Source organism: Physeter macrocephalus, chromosome 17 (genome assembly GCF_002837175.3).
Source record: "Physeter macrocephalus isolate SW-GA chromosome 17, ASM283717v5, whole genome shotgun sequence".
Classification (NCBI taxonomy): domain Eukaryota; kingdom Metazoa; phylum Chordata; class Mammalia; order Artiodactyla; family Physeteridae; genus Physeter; species Physeter macrocephalus.
The window spans coordinates 27892355-27905996 of record NC_041230.1 but is presented as its reverse complement, the minus strand read 5'-3'; the positions used below and the strand labels follow the sequence as shown (position 1 = coordinate 27905996).

General features: G+C 44.8%; 1 protein-coding gene across 1 annotated transcript in view; it reads left to right on the top strand.

Annotated features, from left to right (window-relative positions):
- The window catches only part of LOC112065195 (liver carboxylesterase 1-like), a 37686-nt gene that overhangs the window by 18417 nt on the left and 5627 nt on the right, over nucleotides 1-13642 (top strand). Inside the window, exons 6-14 of the mRNA XM_055078910.1 lie at nucleotides 915-998; nucleotides 2914-3018; nucleotides 6079-6117; nucleotides 6589-6688; nucleotides 7210-7341; nucleotides 8499-8571; nucleotides 9771-9937; nucleotides 10819-10897; nucleotides 11224-11407. Of these exons, the coding sequence (XP_054934885.1) occupies nucleotides 915-998; nucleotides 2914-3018; nucleotides 6079-6117; nucleotides 6589-6688; nucleotides 7210-7341; nucleotides 8499-8571; nucleotides 9771-9792 (555 nt within the window). The 3' untranslated portion in view covers nucleotides 9793-9937; nucleotides 10819-10897; nucleotides 11224-11407. The remainder of the gene's footprint in view (nucleotides 1-914; nucleotides 999-2913; nucleotides 3019-6078; nucleotides 6118-6588; nucleotides 6689-7209; nucleotides 7342-8498; nucleotides 8572-9770; nucleotides 9938-10818; nucleotides 10898-11223; nucleotides 11408-13642) is intronic.

Sequence of the window (13642 nt, the reverse complement as noted above, 5' to 3'; positions counted from 1 at the left end):
CTGGGTAGAGTAATCTTGGTTGTAGGTTCTTCCCTTTCATCACTTTAAGTATATCATGCCACTCCCTTCTGGCTTGTAGAGTTTCTGCTGAGAAATCAGCTGTTAACTGATTAGTTAAGAAGTCAAGAAGTATTCCATTGTAAGAATGAAAAATAGTTTATTTACCTAATCTCATAATATTGGAACCTTGGGTTATTTCCAATTTTTACTACTATAAACAACATGAGCATTCTTAGAAACTGTTGTGTACCTCCATGTTCATTTTCTATAGGATAAATTCTTTTTTTAAAATTAATTAATTAATTTATTTATTTTAGCTGCGTTGGGGCTTTGTTGCTGTGCGCGGGCTTTTCTCTAGTTGCAGCGAGCGGGGGCTACTCTTCGTTGCGGTGCGCAGGCTTCTCATTGTGGTGGCTTCTCTTGTTGTGGAGCACGGGCTCTAGGTGCACGCATCAGTAGTTGTGGCACACGGGCTCAGTAGTTGTGGCACACGGACTTAGTTGCTCCACGTGGGAGCATGTGGGATCTTCCCGGAACAGGGCTCGAGCCCATATCTCCTGCATTGGCAGGCAGATTCTTAACCACTGCACCACGAGGGAAGTCCAGGATAAATGCTGAGTAATGGAAATGGGGAATCAGAACTGTGCTTTAAAGTGTTGCTAGGAATGGCTGAGCTGCCTTTCAGATACTTTGATTGTAATAATCAGTGTGTGCCACACACTTCCTGTTTTGTCCTTCCCTCTGCTCCTGGCTCCTTCCAGCTGAGGTTTTCTTGCAGAAGCCAGGCCCCATGGTCTCCAGGGGAACAGCCCAGGACAGGGCTGTGAATGGGGGTAGCTCTTGAAGACCCCTCCCCATGAGCATAAACTCCCTTTCTCGCCACCCTCCTCCCAGGTGTTATCTCCCTGGTCAAGAATCTCTTCCACTGGGCCATCTCTGAGAGTGGTGTGGCCCTCACTTCTGTCCTGGTCAAGAAGGACGTGAAGGCCGCAGCTAAGGTAGGTCTCACACTGGACTGTCCCCACACCCTTTGCTCTGCTCTCCTGGAGTTGTCAGGGGTCTTTCTTGCTGTGGGAGCCGGCTGACATCCTCAAAGAATCACAGAAGTGAGGGTGGCTGAGCAGGGAGGGCAAGGACACACCTCATCCCACCTCCACCTTCTACCGCTGAGCAAACTGGGGCAGAGAGCGGAAGCACTCGCCAAGGTCAGCGAGTGATCAGGGCAGAGCCGGACTCCAGCTCGTGACTCTGGACTGCCAGCCCCAGGCACGGTCCACTGACCATATGTCTTAAGGGAGGGGAGCTGGGCTGGACGTGTCTGGTGGACTATCATTGTGTCTTGCCTCTCTCAGGGTCTGATGTCTGGTGAACTCATTTATACCTTGTGGGCCTGGAGTGGTTCCTCCCTGGGGGCTTGTGACTGGGGTGGGTTCCTGAGAATTCATTCATTGCTTCATTCATTCATTCAACAGATAGTTTTGGTACAGCCTGACATCTAGCTTCTATTCTCAGGGAAGAGACAGATTAATGATTACATAATTACACAACTTATAAAATATCAATTGTGACAAGAGCAATAGAGGAGAGATACCTGATGTCATAACAGAATCCAAAAGGAGTGCTTAGTCCAGTGGATAGGGGGAGGTTATCAGGAAAGGCTTCATGAAAAAAAAAGATTAACGAGTTGAGATGAGAAGGATGAGCAGTAAATTACTTGGTAAGAAAAGAATATCCAGGAAGAGGGAACAGTCTGTGCAAATGTCCTGTGGCAGGAGCAGGTATCTCAAGTGAGAGAGAGCGAGAAAAGCTGCTGTGGCCAGAGCAGAAAGAACAGATGGAACCTGGAGTGAAGTGAGGATGGGGCCATCAGCAGGGCCATGCTGCATAGGACCTGGTGAGGACTTTGTCTTTATTTGGAGAGTGTTAGGAAGCCAAGGAAGTGTGAGCAACAGGGAGGCTCTGCTGAGGAGTATGCGCTGGAGTCATTGATGTGGAGCGTTTTCATTGGGCTCTGAGAGTTGGTTAGGTGGACGGGTGGGGGCAGCACCCAGACTTAAAGGGACTGACTGCTAAGCAGGAGGAGAGGAGATAAGACACCAAGAATTTAAAAAACTGTTGAGACTGTTTTTCAGAATTCTTTGGCTATTAACAGCAGAAACCCATTGATCAGGCTTAAGTCAAGAAGGGGGAGTTTATTTAAAGGAAACAAAGGTGGCAGAAATGGTGCTGGATTTTGCTATTAAACAGGACCAGAAATTGGCAGAATGAAGAATCCAAGACTCGCAGAAATGGTGCTGGATTTTGCTATTAAACAGGACCAGAAATTGGCAGAATGAAGAATCCAATACTCATATTCTTGCGCTCTCTCTCTCTTGCTCTCTCTCTCTCTCTCTCTCTCTCTCTCTCTCCCCTCTACTTCTTCATGTGCCTTTTTATTTAATTTTTCACCAAATACATACTGAGCATTGATTGTGTGTCAGACACTGGACCAGGCTCTGGGCAGCCCATGTGCACTCTCCATGGTCCCGCCATCATGGAGCCTGACTTCTCTCCTGCATCTTCCCCTCTGGCTGCACTTTGCAAGTGTCTACTCTGAGGCCAAAAGGCTATTAATTGGGTGAGCCAAGATTTGAAATTAGTGGGATTCTGGATTCCATGCTCTTAAACCCCACTCCATGCTGCCTCTCTTTAGATGCTCAGCTTTGAGATCATTATGTCTACTTGAACAGAGATAAGGCAGCAGAGGCTGAGGAGTATTAATTGGCACGTCTGGGATCCAGGACATACTGGTCTAGAGTATCTTCTGCTACCATGTGTTGACTTTAGAAATTGAGGTTGGAACAGAACACCTCTTTATTGATGGAGGGAAGAGACAGGACTCCTGAATTTTGCTGTCACCTGTGATCTCTGCAGAAAATTGCTGTCTTTGCTGGGTGTAAAAACACCACCTTGGCTGTCCTCGTTCACTGCCTGTGCCAGAAGACAGAGGGCGAGCTCTTGGAGATAACGCTGAAGATGGTGAGTACATCCACTCTCATGGCCACACAAGCTCCCCGTCCTGTAAACATGGCCCCAGGCTTCATCATTTCAGCTGTCCCCTTGCCCTGGAAAAACTACCTGGGACAGTTTCTCACCTCTCAAGAGCAGTGTCAGAGCTCTGGATCTGACTGGGGAATTTCCGTCTTTCTTTTTTATTATGGAATATCTCAGATGTTAGCAAAGACAAAAAATAACGTAATGGGGCTTCCCTGGTGGCGCAGTGGTTAAGAATCCGCCTGCCAATGCAGGGGACATGGGTTCAAGCCCTGGTCCAGGAATATCCCACATGCCACGGAGCGACTAAGCCCACGCACCAGAACTACTGAGCCTGCGCTCTAGAGCTCGCGAGCCACAACTACTGAGCCCGCGTGCCACAACTACTGAAGCCTGCACGCCTAGAGCCCCTACTCTGCAGCAGGAGAAGCCACCTCAATGAGAAGCCCGTGCACTGCAAGGAAGAGTAGCCCCTGCTCACAGCAACTAGAGAAAGCCCGCGCGCGGCAACGAAGACCCAACGCAGCCAAAGGTAAATAAATTTATTTTAAATATAGTAATAATAATGTAATGAACAACTGTGTAATAACTCCTTATATCTATCAAAACTTACTTTTTCCAATATTGTTTTCTGATAGCTTTTTATATATAACTTTTCTTTATTGTAAATATATATATATGTCACATACAATTTAACATTTTAATCATTTTAAGTGTACAATTCAATGGCATTAATTTCATTCATAGTACTGTGCAACCATCACCACTATTTCCAAAAATTTTCATCATCCCAAACAAAAAATCCCTACCTCTTTAAGCAGTAACTCTACTTTCTCCCCTTCCCCCCAGTCTCTGGAAACCTCTAATGTACTTTCTGTCTATGAATTTGCCCATCCTAGATTCATTCATATAAGTGGAATCTGATAGATTTTTAAGAAATTAAACATTACACATTCTCAGAGGTGATTACCATCCTGAATTTTGGGGAATGGGGTTATTTAGAACAAAGCTTTTCAGAAAGGTTGTCACAACTGTCTTGGTTAATTTAGAAACCACCTCAATTATAATCCAGTGGTGGCCCAATTTTCTAGATTTTCTGCATGTCTGCCTCAATAGTGATTCTCACATAATCATTTATCTACCCATTCATCCATCCAACCATCCATCCACCTATTCATCCATCCATTCATTCATCATCTTATTATACATCTGTCCATCCACCAATGAATCCAATTCATCAGTATCTTTTCATCAATCTAATATCAATTTACCTATAACATTCATTCATCTGCTATCAATCATTCATATATCTGTATTTCATCATCCATCTCTCTAAAATCAACGATCCATCCATCACCTAATCTGCTAGCTATCATCCATCTATCCACTTATCCCCCCAATTCACCCATACTCCAAGTATTGACTAATTCCATCCACCCATTCGTCTTTGCTAAGTGTATGGGGGGGAGGTAACAGAGTGGGTGATGCAGACATAACTGGATATAGTTCCTGCTCATAAGGAACTATTCAAGGAGAAACACGCCCATATACTTAGTGGATTAAGTGTGGTGGGAATACAGAGAGGGGACGCATTCATTATAGTAAGCAGGGATGCTTCACAGAGAAGGTGACATTTCAGGATTGGTGGATGGCTATGGTAGTGGGTCATCACAGGAAGCTACAGCACAACAGATACCCAGAGATCAACACATTTAGAGCCAGTGGGAACTATTGGAGTAGCCCGAGTGCCTGGCCTCTCTTTCTGGACCCTGGACCCCTGAGGATGCTCCTGGACCCCCAGCGGCCAGCCTCTAGCACTGGACTCTGCTCTATTTCCATGGGTTAAGTCCAGTGTAGCCTTGGATCCTGGTTTCTCAGGCTCAAATAAGGTGACCAATGTGTTCAAAGATAAAAACACAACTGTTTTCTGATGCCTGGAAAGAGATAAATTTATTTCAGCAATTCTCCATGGGCAAATTCATAGAAAGAGATCCGCTTATAAGGGGAGAGTCAGTAACTTTGGGAGAATCCAGAGAACCTAAGAGTCCATGTTATCCTTCTGAGATCTTCTGAGATCACGTGGAAGTGTTTCCATGATTATCCTCTCTCGCCAATAACACACGCGGGTGCACGCGCGCACACACACACACACACCTGGATTGCGGGGCTACAACCCATAATGGAGGGACCCTTACTGGGACTTCCTGCATACTGGTCAGGCCTGTTAGCTACAGTGTCACAATAAAATCAACACAGTCTTGGTGAACTCACAACAAAGGGAAGCGTGGGGTGGGGTGAATTTCAGTGAGCTTGTTTGAGTCAGGATTTTCTAATGCAGGAGGAGAAAACTCATCTCGAAGTGACTTGAGAAGAGAAAGGGATAGTTTGTAACAGAATCTTCAGGTAACTAACTGAAAAGTCCAGGAGTTGATGGCTTCAGGCATGTCCAGATCCAGATGCACATATGATATTATTAAGACTCTGTCTCTATCCCTCAGCTTTTTACCTCCTGTGTTGGCTTCACTCTCAGGCAGATTTGTCCCCTGGGGAGGTTAGACAACAACAGTATTCTAGACTTACATCCTATCTGCTTAGAAACCCTCTTTCCCAATAATTCCAGCAAAAGTTTTGGGTAAACTCTATTGAACTGACATGGGCACATGTCCATCCCTGAAGTAATCCTTGTCTTCAGGGAGATGGTGCACCTCAGGTCACATATAGATGCCTGGAATCGTGGCGTGAGACTGGGGAAGAGGGAGTCCCCCAAAGGAAAATTGGGGTGTTTTTGCCTGGAGGAACAAGAAGAGGAGATGGGTGGAGGGCAGGGCAGGCACAAGCAACAATCCTCTCCAGAGCTCCCCTCCCCCGTCCCATACCTCCACCCTGTGCTCACGCCCAGGGGAGCTGGTGCCCTGCCCACTTCCTTTCAGCCCAACCAGGGTGGCACCAGGAGGGAGGACTTGATACCTTTGATGCACAGCTCACAGGATCAGCTTTTCTCTCAGGAAGACTTCTCACCTACAACCTCTGCCTTTGTCTTCACAGAAATTTTTCCCTCTTGATTTACATGGAGACCCCAGAGAGGTAAGGACCTTTGGTTTCTTGATTATAGGTTTTAAGTCTTTAAGCTCCAGTTGCATATGAATGAAAGAATTCTCTCTTGTGAAGTCATAGTAACTCCTTGCATTTACCCTGCTGAGGCCAGGAGAGGGACAGAGTGTTGCCTGGATAGCACAGGGAGGAGGACCAATCAGAGCACACAGAACCTGTTCCCCCAACTCCCAGTCCAGTGCTCTCTGTCATCAACTCTGTGTCCCCTGGACCCACCTACCCTCTCATCTTGTTTACATTCCTAAAAATGCCCTGTTGGGGAATGGCTGGACTAGAAACTTCCACTGTGAGGCTCCCACAACGAAGAATTATCTGACCCGAAATGTCAGTACTGAGCTGGAGATGACAGAGAAAAAGGAAATGCTGAATTGTGGTTTCCCGAGACACAAGGAATGGACTGTCCCCTTTCTGCATAGGCTTGTATTTAAAGATCTGCACTTTCAGACCAGCAACTTGGATTTACTTCACTCTTCTTGGAATACATGTGAAAAACACCAGAAGCGCTCAAAAATGGGCATAATAGAAGGCACCTGTCAGGCTGCAGGTATTCTCCAAGGGAATGAAGACTAACCTGTTAGCAATGAAATGTCGTGGTATTTCTGTGTACATAAACTATGTATCTAGATGCTCTGGTGTGTGAATGCATCAAGAGGCAAAGAGGTTTATATGTATTGACCCAATGCCTCTATAACGATAGTTATTTTGAATCAATTTCCCCAAAGTTTCAACATTCATTCATTCATCCATTCATTCATTCAACACCTGGCTCAAGTCCAGTTCCACCTCCACCTCCAGTACACCCTTAAGCAAGTCATAGAACTTTTCCCAAACTGTTTTTCTCTGTTATGCTGATAACCAGGGGCTTCCTGCGGGGACACACAGGGTCTGGCACACAGTTGGTTCTCACAATGGGCAACTTCTGTTAATATTGTCGTTCACTCAGGACCAGGCATGCCCCCAATCTCCTGATTGCTCACAGCGCCCCTCCCACCCACCTCTGGAGCCCTTGATACCATCCAGGTGTGCATCTGCTGAAGTGAACTGTGCATAATCCATGTCTTCCAGATGCCGGAGGCCCCACTTACATGTATGAGTTCCAGTATCGCCCAAGCTTCTCATCAGCCATGAAACCCAAGACGGTGATAGGGAACCATGGGGATGAGCTCTTCTCGGTCTTCGGAGCTCCATTTTTGAAAGGTGATGGCCCTTTGGTGACTACAGACTTGGAGTTAGGGGGTCTGGGTTCAAGTCTTGGTTTGGTGGCCTTGGGCAAGTTCCTCCTTCTCTCCAGGTCTTAGTTTCCTGAATTCACCATAACAGTGTTGAAGGACAAAGAGTCCCAACCTTTCTCTTGCTCTAATGTGCATGGTGGAGAATGTGTATCCTTGCGCCCTCATCCACGGTCACTCTAAGAATGCAGACCTGGGCATCAGTAAGACAGGAGGTGGGTCACCTGCAGGGCCCTGCTCAGGGCTAGAATGCCACCACTCACTTCGCACTCACAAGAGCATATCAGAAGGTACGTGAGAGTAAGGTTAGAATTGCTCTTAACCTTGAATCAGGACTAATATGTGTCTGTCTATCCAACCATCTATCTATCTATCTATCTAAAACTCATATCTTTTAATATTTTCACACATTTAAGAGTATAATATTTTTTTCTTTTTCTTTACTCATAGAATTTTTATTTTATTTATTTTATTTTTTTATTTTTATTTATTTATTTTTTTAAACATCTTTATTGGAGTATAATTGCATTACAACGGTGTGTTAGTTTCTGCTTTACAACAAAGTGAATCAGTTATACATATACATATGTTCCCATGAAAAACTTTTCACAGATGTCTTCAATGTCTTAACCCTCAGCAATCACCGGCAACTTGTGTGTGACACCCCCCAGGGCTGTACATGGCAGTGCCTCTGGGCATTTTCTGGTTGGGTGACTCTTTGGGGACCTTGCAGCTTGGTCATTTTTCAGATTCTATGAAAATGTGTGTGGGTGTAGGAGATTGAGAAGAGATCCAAAGGAGAGCATCCTGGGAGGTGGAGTTACTGTAGCAGAAACCCTGGGGTGTGGCCCTGCGACCCTGAGGCTGGAGGGGCAGGAGGGTGGGCACAGAAGACCAAGGCAGCCAGTTTATGGATTGACTACAGTCAATCACTGAGCCCGACGTAGGTCCCTAACTGTCAAGCTTAAAGTGAACTTGAATTACCCAAGATCTTCTTAAAATGCGGTTTTGACTCAGTAGGTCTGGAGTAAGGGCTCCGTTTCTGAACTTCTAACAAGTTCTCAAGGGCTGCTGCTGCCCCTGAGCCACACTTTGAGTGGCAATGGCTTTGTCTCCTCCCCACAGATGGTGCCTCAGAAGAGGAGACCAATCTCAGCAAGATGGTGATGAAATTTTGGGCCAACTTTGCTCGGAACGGGTGAGCTGGTGGCACAGACGGAGCAGGGTTGGGAAGGGGCGGGGCGCGTCTGCTGGGTGGGAGGAGCTTCAACGTGTGCTGGGCAAACTCCCCGCCCTGTGACCCCTGACGTGAGAGCTCCCTCAGTGGACAGGCTGCCCAGGAGATGGTCAGCCTCCTGTCTCTGGAGGCGTATGAGCCTTTGGCAGAGATGAAGCCAGGGGGTCCCTGACAATCTCTGAGTGATTCCTCCCTGGACAGGGGGCCAGGCTACAGAAAAGCAGAGACCCAGGGAGCCCAGTCTCACTTCATCAGAAGCAGGACTTTGTTGTGTAATCCAGGGTGTCTCAAGCTCAGTACTGACATTTTGGGTCAGATAATTCTTCGTTGTGGGAGCCGTCCTGTGCATTGCAGGGTGTTTAGCAGCATCCCTGGCCTCCACCTACCCTATGCCAGTAGTACTCCCCCAGTGTGACAACCAAAAATATTTTCAGATATTGCCAAACGTCCCCTGGGGCGCAAAATAATCCCCATTTGAGAACTGGTTCATTTATCTAGTAAGTCCCCGGGGGAAGGGGTTGGGGGGCAGAGGATCATAGGTACGTTGAAAGCTGGATACGTTTTTTAAAAATCAGCAACATAATTTATCTATGGTTACCCAGAATTCTAAGTACTCCCCCTCCCAATGCCATAGATCTCAGCTCTTTGGTTCATATCTGCAAGTCTGAGGACTACAGTTTAAAAAGGGATTGACTTTTACTGGATGTCTGCTGCCACCTGGTGGTAATTTAGTTCATTGCACACTGCGGGAAATCCCAATTTAGTCTTACTGGTCAACCAACCAGCGCATCAAAAAGTTAAGATAATCAGACTTGCATTGTTCAGATCCTAGAAAGTAGTTCTAAGTTCACAGATGACAGAGAGGCCCTTGGGAAAACAATTCGGGGTTAGCATGAACTTCTATAAGCAGTGACCCCCCCCCCTTTTTTCTAAAGCCTTAGTTTGAATTTTTAGGACATTGACTTTGTCCCCAATTTCCCTACTACCAAAAGTCCTATTTGGAATGCATTTATAAGTTATAGTCAGGCACAGTTGAATTCATTTTGTGAAGATGTTTTTGAGAATTTCATAGTACAATTGGAGATAATCAGACATATTTAGGATGCCATAAAATGGGAACATCTTGTATTAAAGCAGTATTTTCCAAATTTGTCTGACAGAAGAAACAAAGCAATACACTAAGCCCAAGGCAGGGCCCTGCAGCGACTGTTAGCAGCACGGAGGGCTGTGGACCTCAGTGTCAGAAAGTGTCGGAGCTGTTGCTATGGTGACTTTGAGTGCTGGCTGACCTTGAGGATGGTGAATAATCCCAAAACTCGGTTTCCAGGTTTGTGCCGCCTCCCTGTCCCTCTGGGCCCAGAGAAAGTGGTTATTCAGAGCTCAGTCTTGGAGAGAAGCCAAGTTCCACAACTGTTATTAATATGAATAATACTTAATAGCAATAACAACAGTGTTTCAAGAGGCTTCAAGAGAATTCAAGTGACTGCAGCTAGAACTTTGGTCTGTTCCTAACACAGCTACTGAACTAATCCTGGTAGAACATGTCATCTTCTGTTCCAAACCCTCCAATGCCTCACCCCTTCTCTTGAAGTAGAAACCAAAGTACTTATGTTGGCTTACAAGGCCCTACATGACTCCCTCCCACCAGTTCCATTTGCCTAGTCCTGTACCTCAGGACTGTCAAAAATGTTCTGCCTCAGGGCCTTTACACTTCTGGTCCCCTGTGCCTGGGATGCTTTGTCAGTGGCTCCCTCTCTCATCTCCTTCAAGTCTCATCCTCTCCCCCTCAGAAACCTGCCCCATCCCCCTTCCCAGCTTTATTTTTTTCCTGAGCACCTGTCATTTTCTAACTTCCCCTAACAGAATGCACATTCCCTGGGGTCAGGGACTATACTAACGGAAAAATCCTTGCTTTCTGCAGATGTTAATTGGCAGGGTGTGTACATAAGAAAGTCAGACAAGCAAACATGTGAATTAAAGTTCTATCTCTTTGGAAACAGGGATATTATTTGAAGGAAACCATTCATAAGCCATTATATATTTATCATGAAAGATGTCTTATAATTATAGTTTTAAATGCGTATTTTTTTTTACTTAGCCCATGAAATAATATAATAATCCCCATCTTAGCTTTATAGGTTCAGATGAGATCTGACCTATATTCCCTCATTTCTTCTGCTTATTACCTTAAGTGTTTATTCTGTCAAGGAAGAACCAAGAACAGTGAAGGGCAGCTGTGAAGTAAATTGCTGTAGACTTTAGAATAACCACATTGGAGCAATTAACTGTGAGTGCTGTGGGGACTCTGACAAAACCATGAATTTAATCACTGATGGGTCTGGGGTCTGAGGATCTGGGGTCAGTATCAGATATGGCATCTGAAGTCTGGGGTCAATCCTTGTCTTTGCCATTTACTGGGCATGTCACTGTGGGCCAGTCCCAGTGCCCAGAACAGTGTCTGGCACATAGTAGGTGCTCAGTGGACTTGGCAATGCACCCTTGGAGGCACATGGGGGTGGGAGGGGTAGTCAGAAGACCCTTGGAATTCACAGGGGGTCCCAGGTGGGGAGGGAAAGGTGGACATGAAGGATCCTCTCCTCTTCTATTTTGAAGGACTCTGAACAATGTAAATTCCATCAACACTGATTGATGCCCATGGACCAGGACTTGGAGTGAAGCCTGCAGGGAGGTCAGAGGCCAGCACGGAGGGCCCACCCTGGAGAAGTTCATGGCCAAGCCCACATATCCATCCAAAACGGGGCAATGTAGTCTGCACCACTGTGGGACTCAGAGAGCAGTGAGTGGGGAGTAAGCTGTTCTGGGGGAAGGGGCTGGGGACCAGGACATCGTGGTGGGTCTGGGAGAACAAACTGGAGACGACCAGGAGGAGAAGTTGGGGACATCATCTTGGGGCAATAACGATACATTTGTTTCTTTTTGCTCCCTTCCTTCCTCCCCCGCCTTGATTTCTGAAGTCATATATTTTCTCTTGGTAGAAAATTTATAAATTATAGAAAAGAACTAAGAAAATCTCACCACCCAGAAATGGTCCTTGGTACCATTTTAGTATATATCCATGTAGACTATTTGGGGCATTATTAATTTTTAATTATGCATAATACACGAATATACACTTCTTGTAAAAAGAATTAGAACATTACAGATAGGTCTCAAGTCCCCTTAGACAGCCAGCCCCACTCCTGGAGCTGGCTCCAGCCCTTGCCTCCCAGATGACGACTCATCAGGGTACTAAATATCATTCCAGACAGTTCTCTATGTATGTGGAGATGCAGAGACCTGGTTTTCTTTAAGTTAGTATATATTTTATATCACAAATTCAGCTTTGTGGTTGCATTTTTCTACTTCACATTTGAGTACTTATTCTAATATATGCTTACACATGTACTTCTAGAAAACACATTATTTTGTGGGTTTTTTAATTTGTTTGAACTGTATTTCTCATACTGTTGTGATTTATTGACTTAGGGCAGAGGGGTTGAGAGCATGGGCTCTGGAACCTGATTACTTAGGTTTGAATCTTGTCTCTACTGCTTCTTAGCTGTGTGACCTTGGGCAGGTTACTTAACCTCTCAGTGCTTTGATTGTCTCCTTTGTAAAGGGGAGATTTTAGAAGTTAGTATCTTCCTTCCTGAAAGAGTTGTCATGAGGACAAAATGAGATAATACATGTCACCTATTAAAAACAGTGCCTGCCATGTGAAGGGCTGCAACTAAATGTTAGGTCTGATAAATTTGTTGATATTTATAGGACCATCTCATCATCAAGTGGTGAAATAGCATAATGACTTAGAGCATGGGCTCTGCAGCCAGGATGACTGCTCCCTGGGTTCAAACCCCAGGATCACCATTGGCCCAATGAACTTTGGGCAAGTTTCTTAATTTTTCTATTCTTTATCTATAAAATGGCTTGACGATAATACCTTCTTTATAGGGTGAGAATTACGTTAATGTGCCTAAGTATTTAGAAGGGTACCTGCACTAAGTGTTCTGATAATTTTCTTTTTGTCTGCTGCCAAATATTTCAAAGAATGATTATAGTACCATTTTTATTAATTAATTTTTATTGGAGTATAATTCCTTTACAATGTTGTTAGCTTCTACTGCACAGCAAAATGAATCAGCCATACATATACATATATTCCCTCCATTTAGGACACTACAGTGCATTAAGTAGAGTTCCCTGTGTTATACAGTATGTTCCCATCAGTTGTCTACTTTATACGTAGTATCAATAGTGTATATATGTCAGTCCCAATCTCCCAATTCCTCCCACCCCGCCCCTTTCCCCCTTAATGTCCATACATTTTTTCTCTACATCTGTGTCTCTATTTCTGCTTGGCAGTTAAGGTCATCTATACCATTTTTCTAGATCCCACATATATGTGATAATATACAATATTTGTTTTTCTCTTTCTGACTTACTTCATTCTGAATGACAGTCTCTAGGTCCATCCACGTCTCTACAAATGACCTAATTTCATTCCTTTTTATGGTTGAGTAATATTCCATTGTATATATGTACCACATCTCCTTTATCCATCCCTCTGTTGATGGATATGTAGGTTGCTTCCATGAGCTGGCTATTGTAAATAGTGCTGCTGTGAACATTGGGGTGCATGTGTCTTTTTGAATTATGGTTTTTCTCTGGGTATATGCCCAGTAGTGGGATCGCTGTGTCATATGGTAGTTCTATTTTTAGTTTTTTAAGGAACCTCCATACTGTTTTCCATAGTGGTTGTATCAATACACTTTCCCACCAACAGTGCAGGAGGGTTCCCTTTTCACCACACCCTTTCCAGCACTTATTGTTTCTAGCTTTTTTGATAATGGCCATTCTGACCAGCATGAGGTGATAGCTCATTGTAGTTTTGATTTGCATTTCTCTAATAATTAGTGATGTTGAGCATCTTTTCATGTGCCTCTAGGCCATCTGTGTATCTTCCTTGGTAAAATGTCTGTTTAGGTTTTCTGCCCTTTTTTTTTTTTTTTTTTGCGGTACGCGGGCCTCTCCT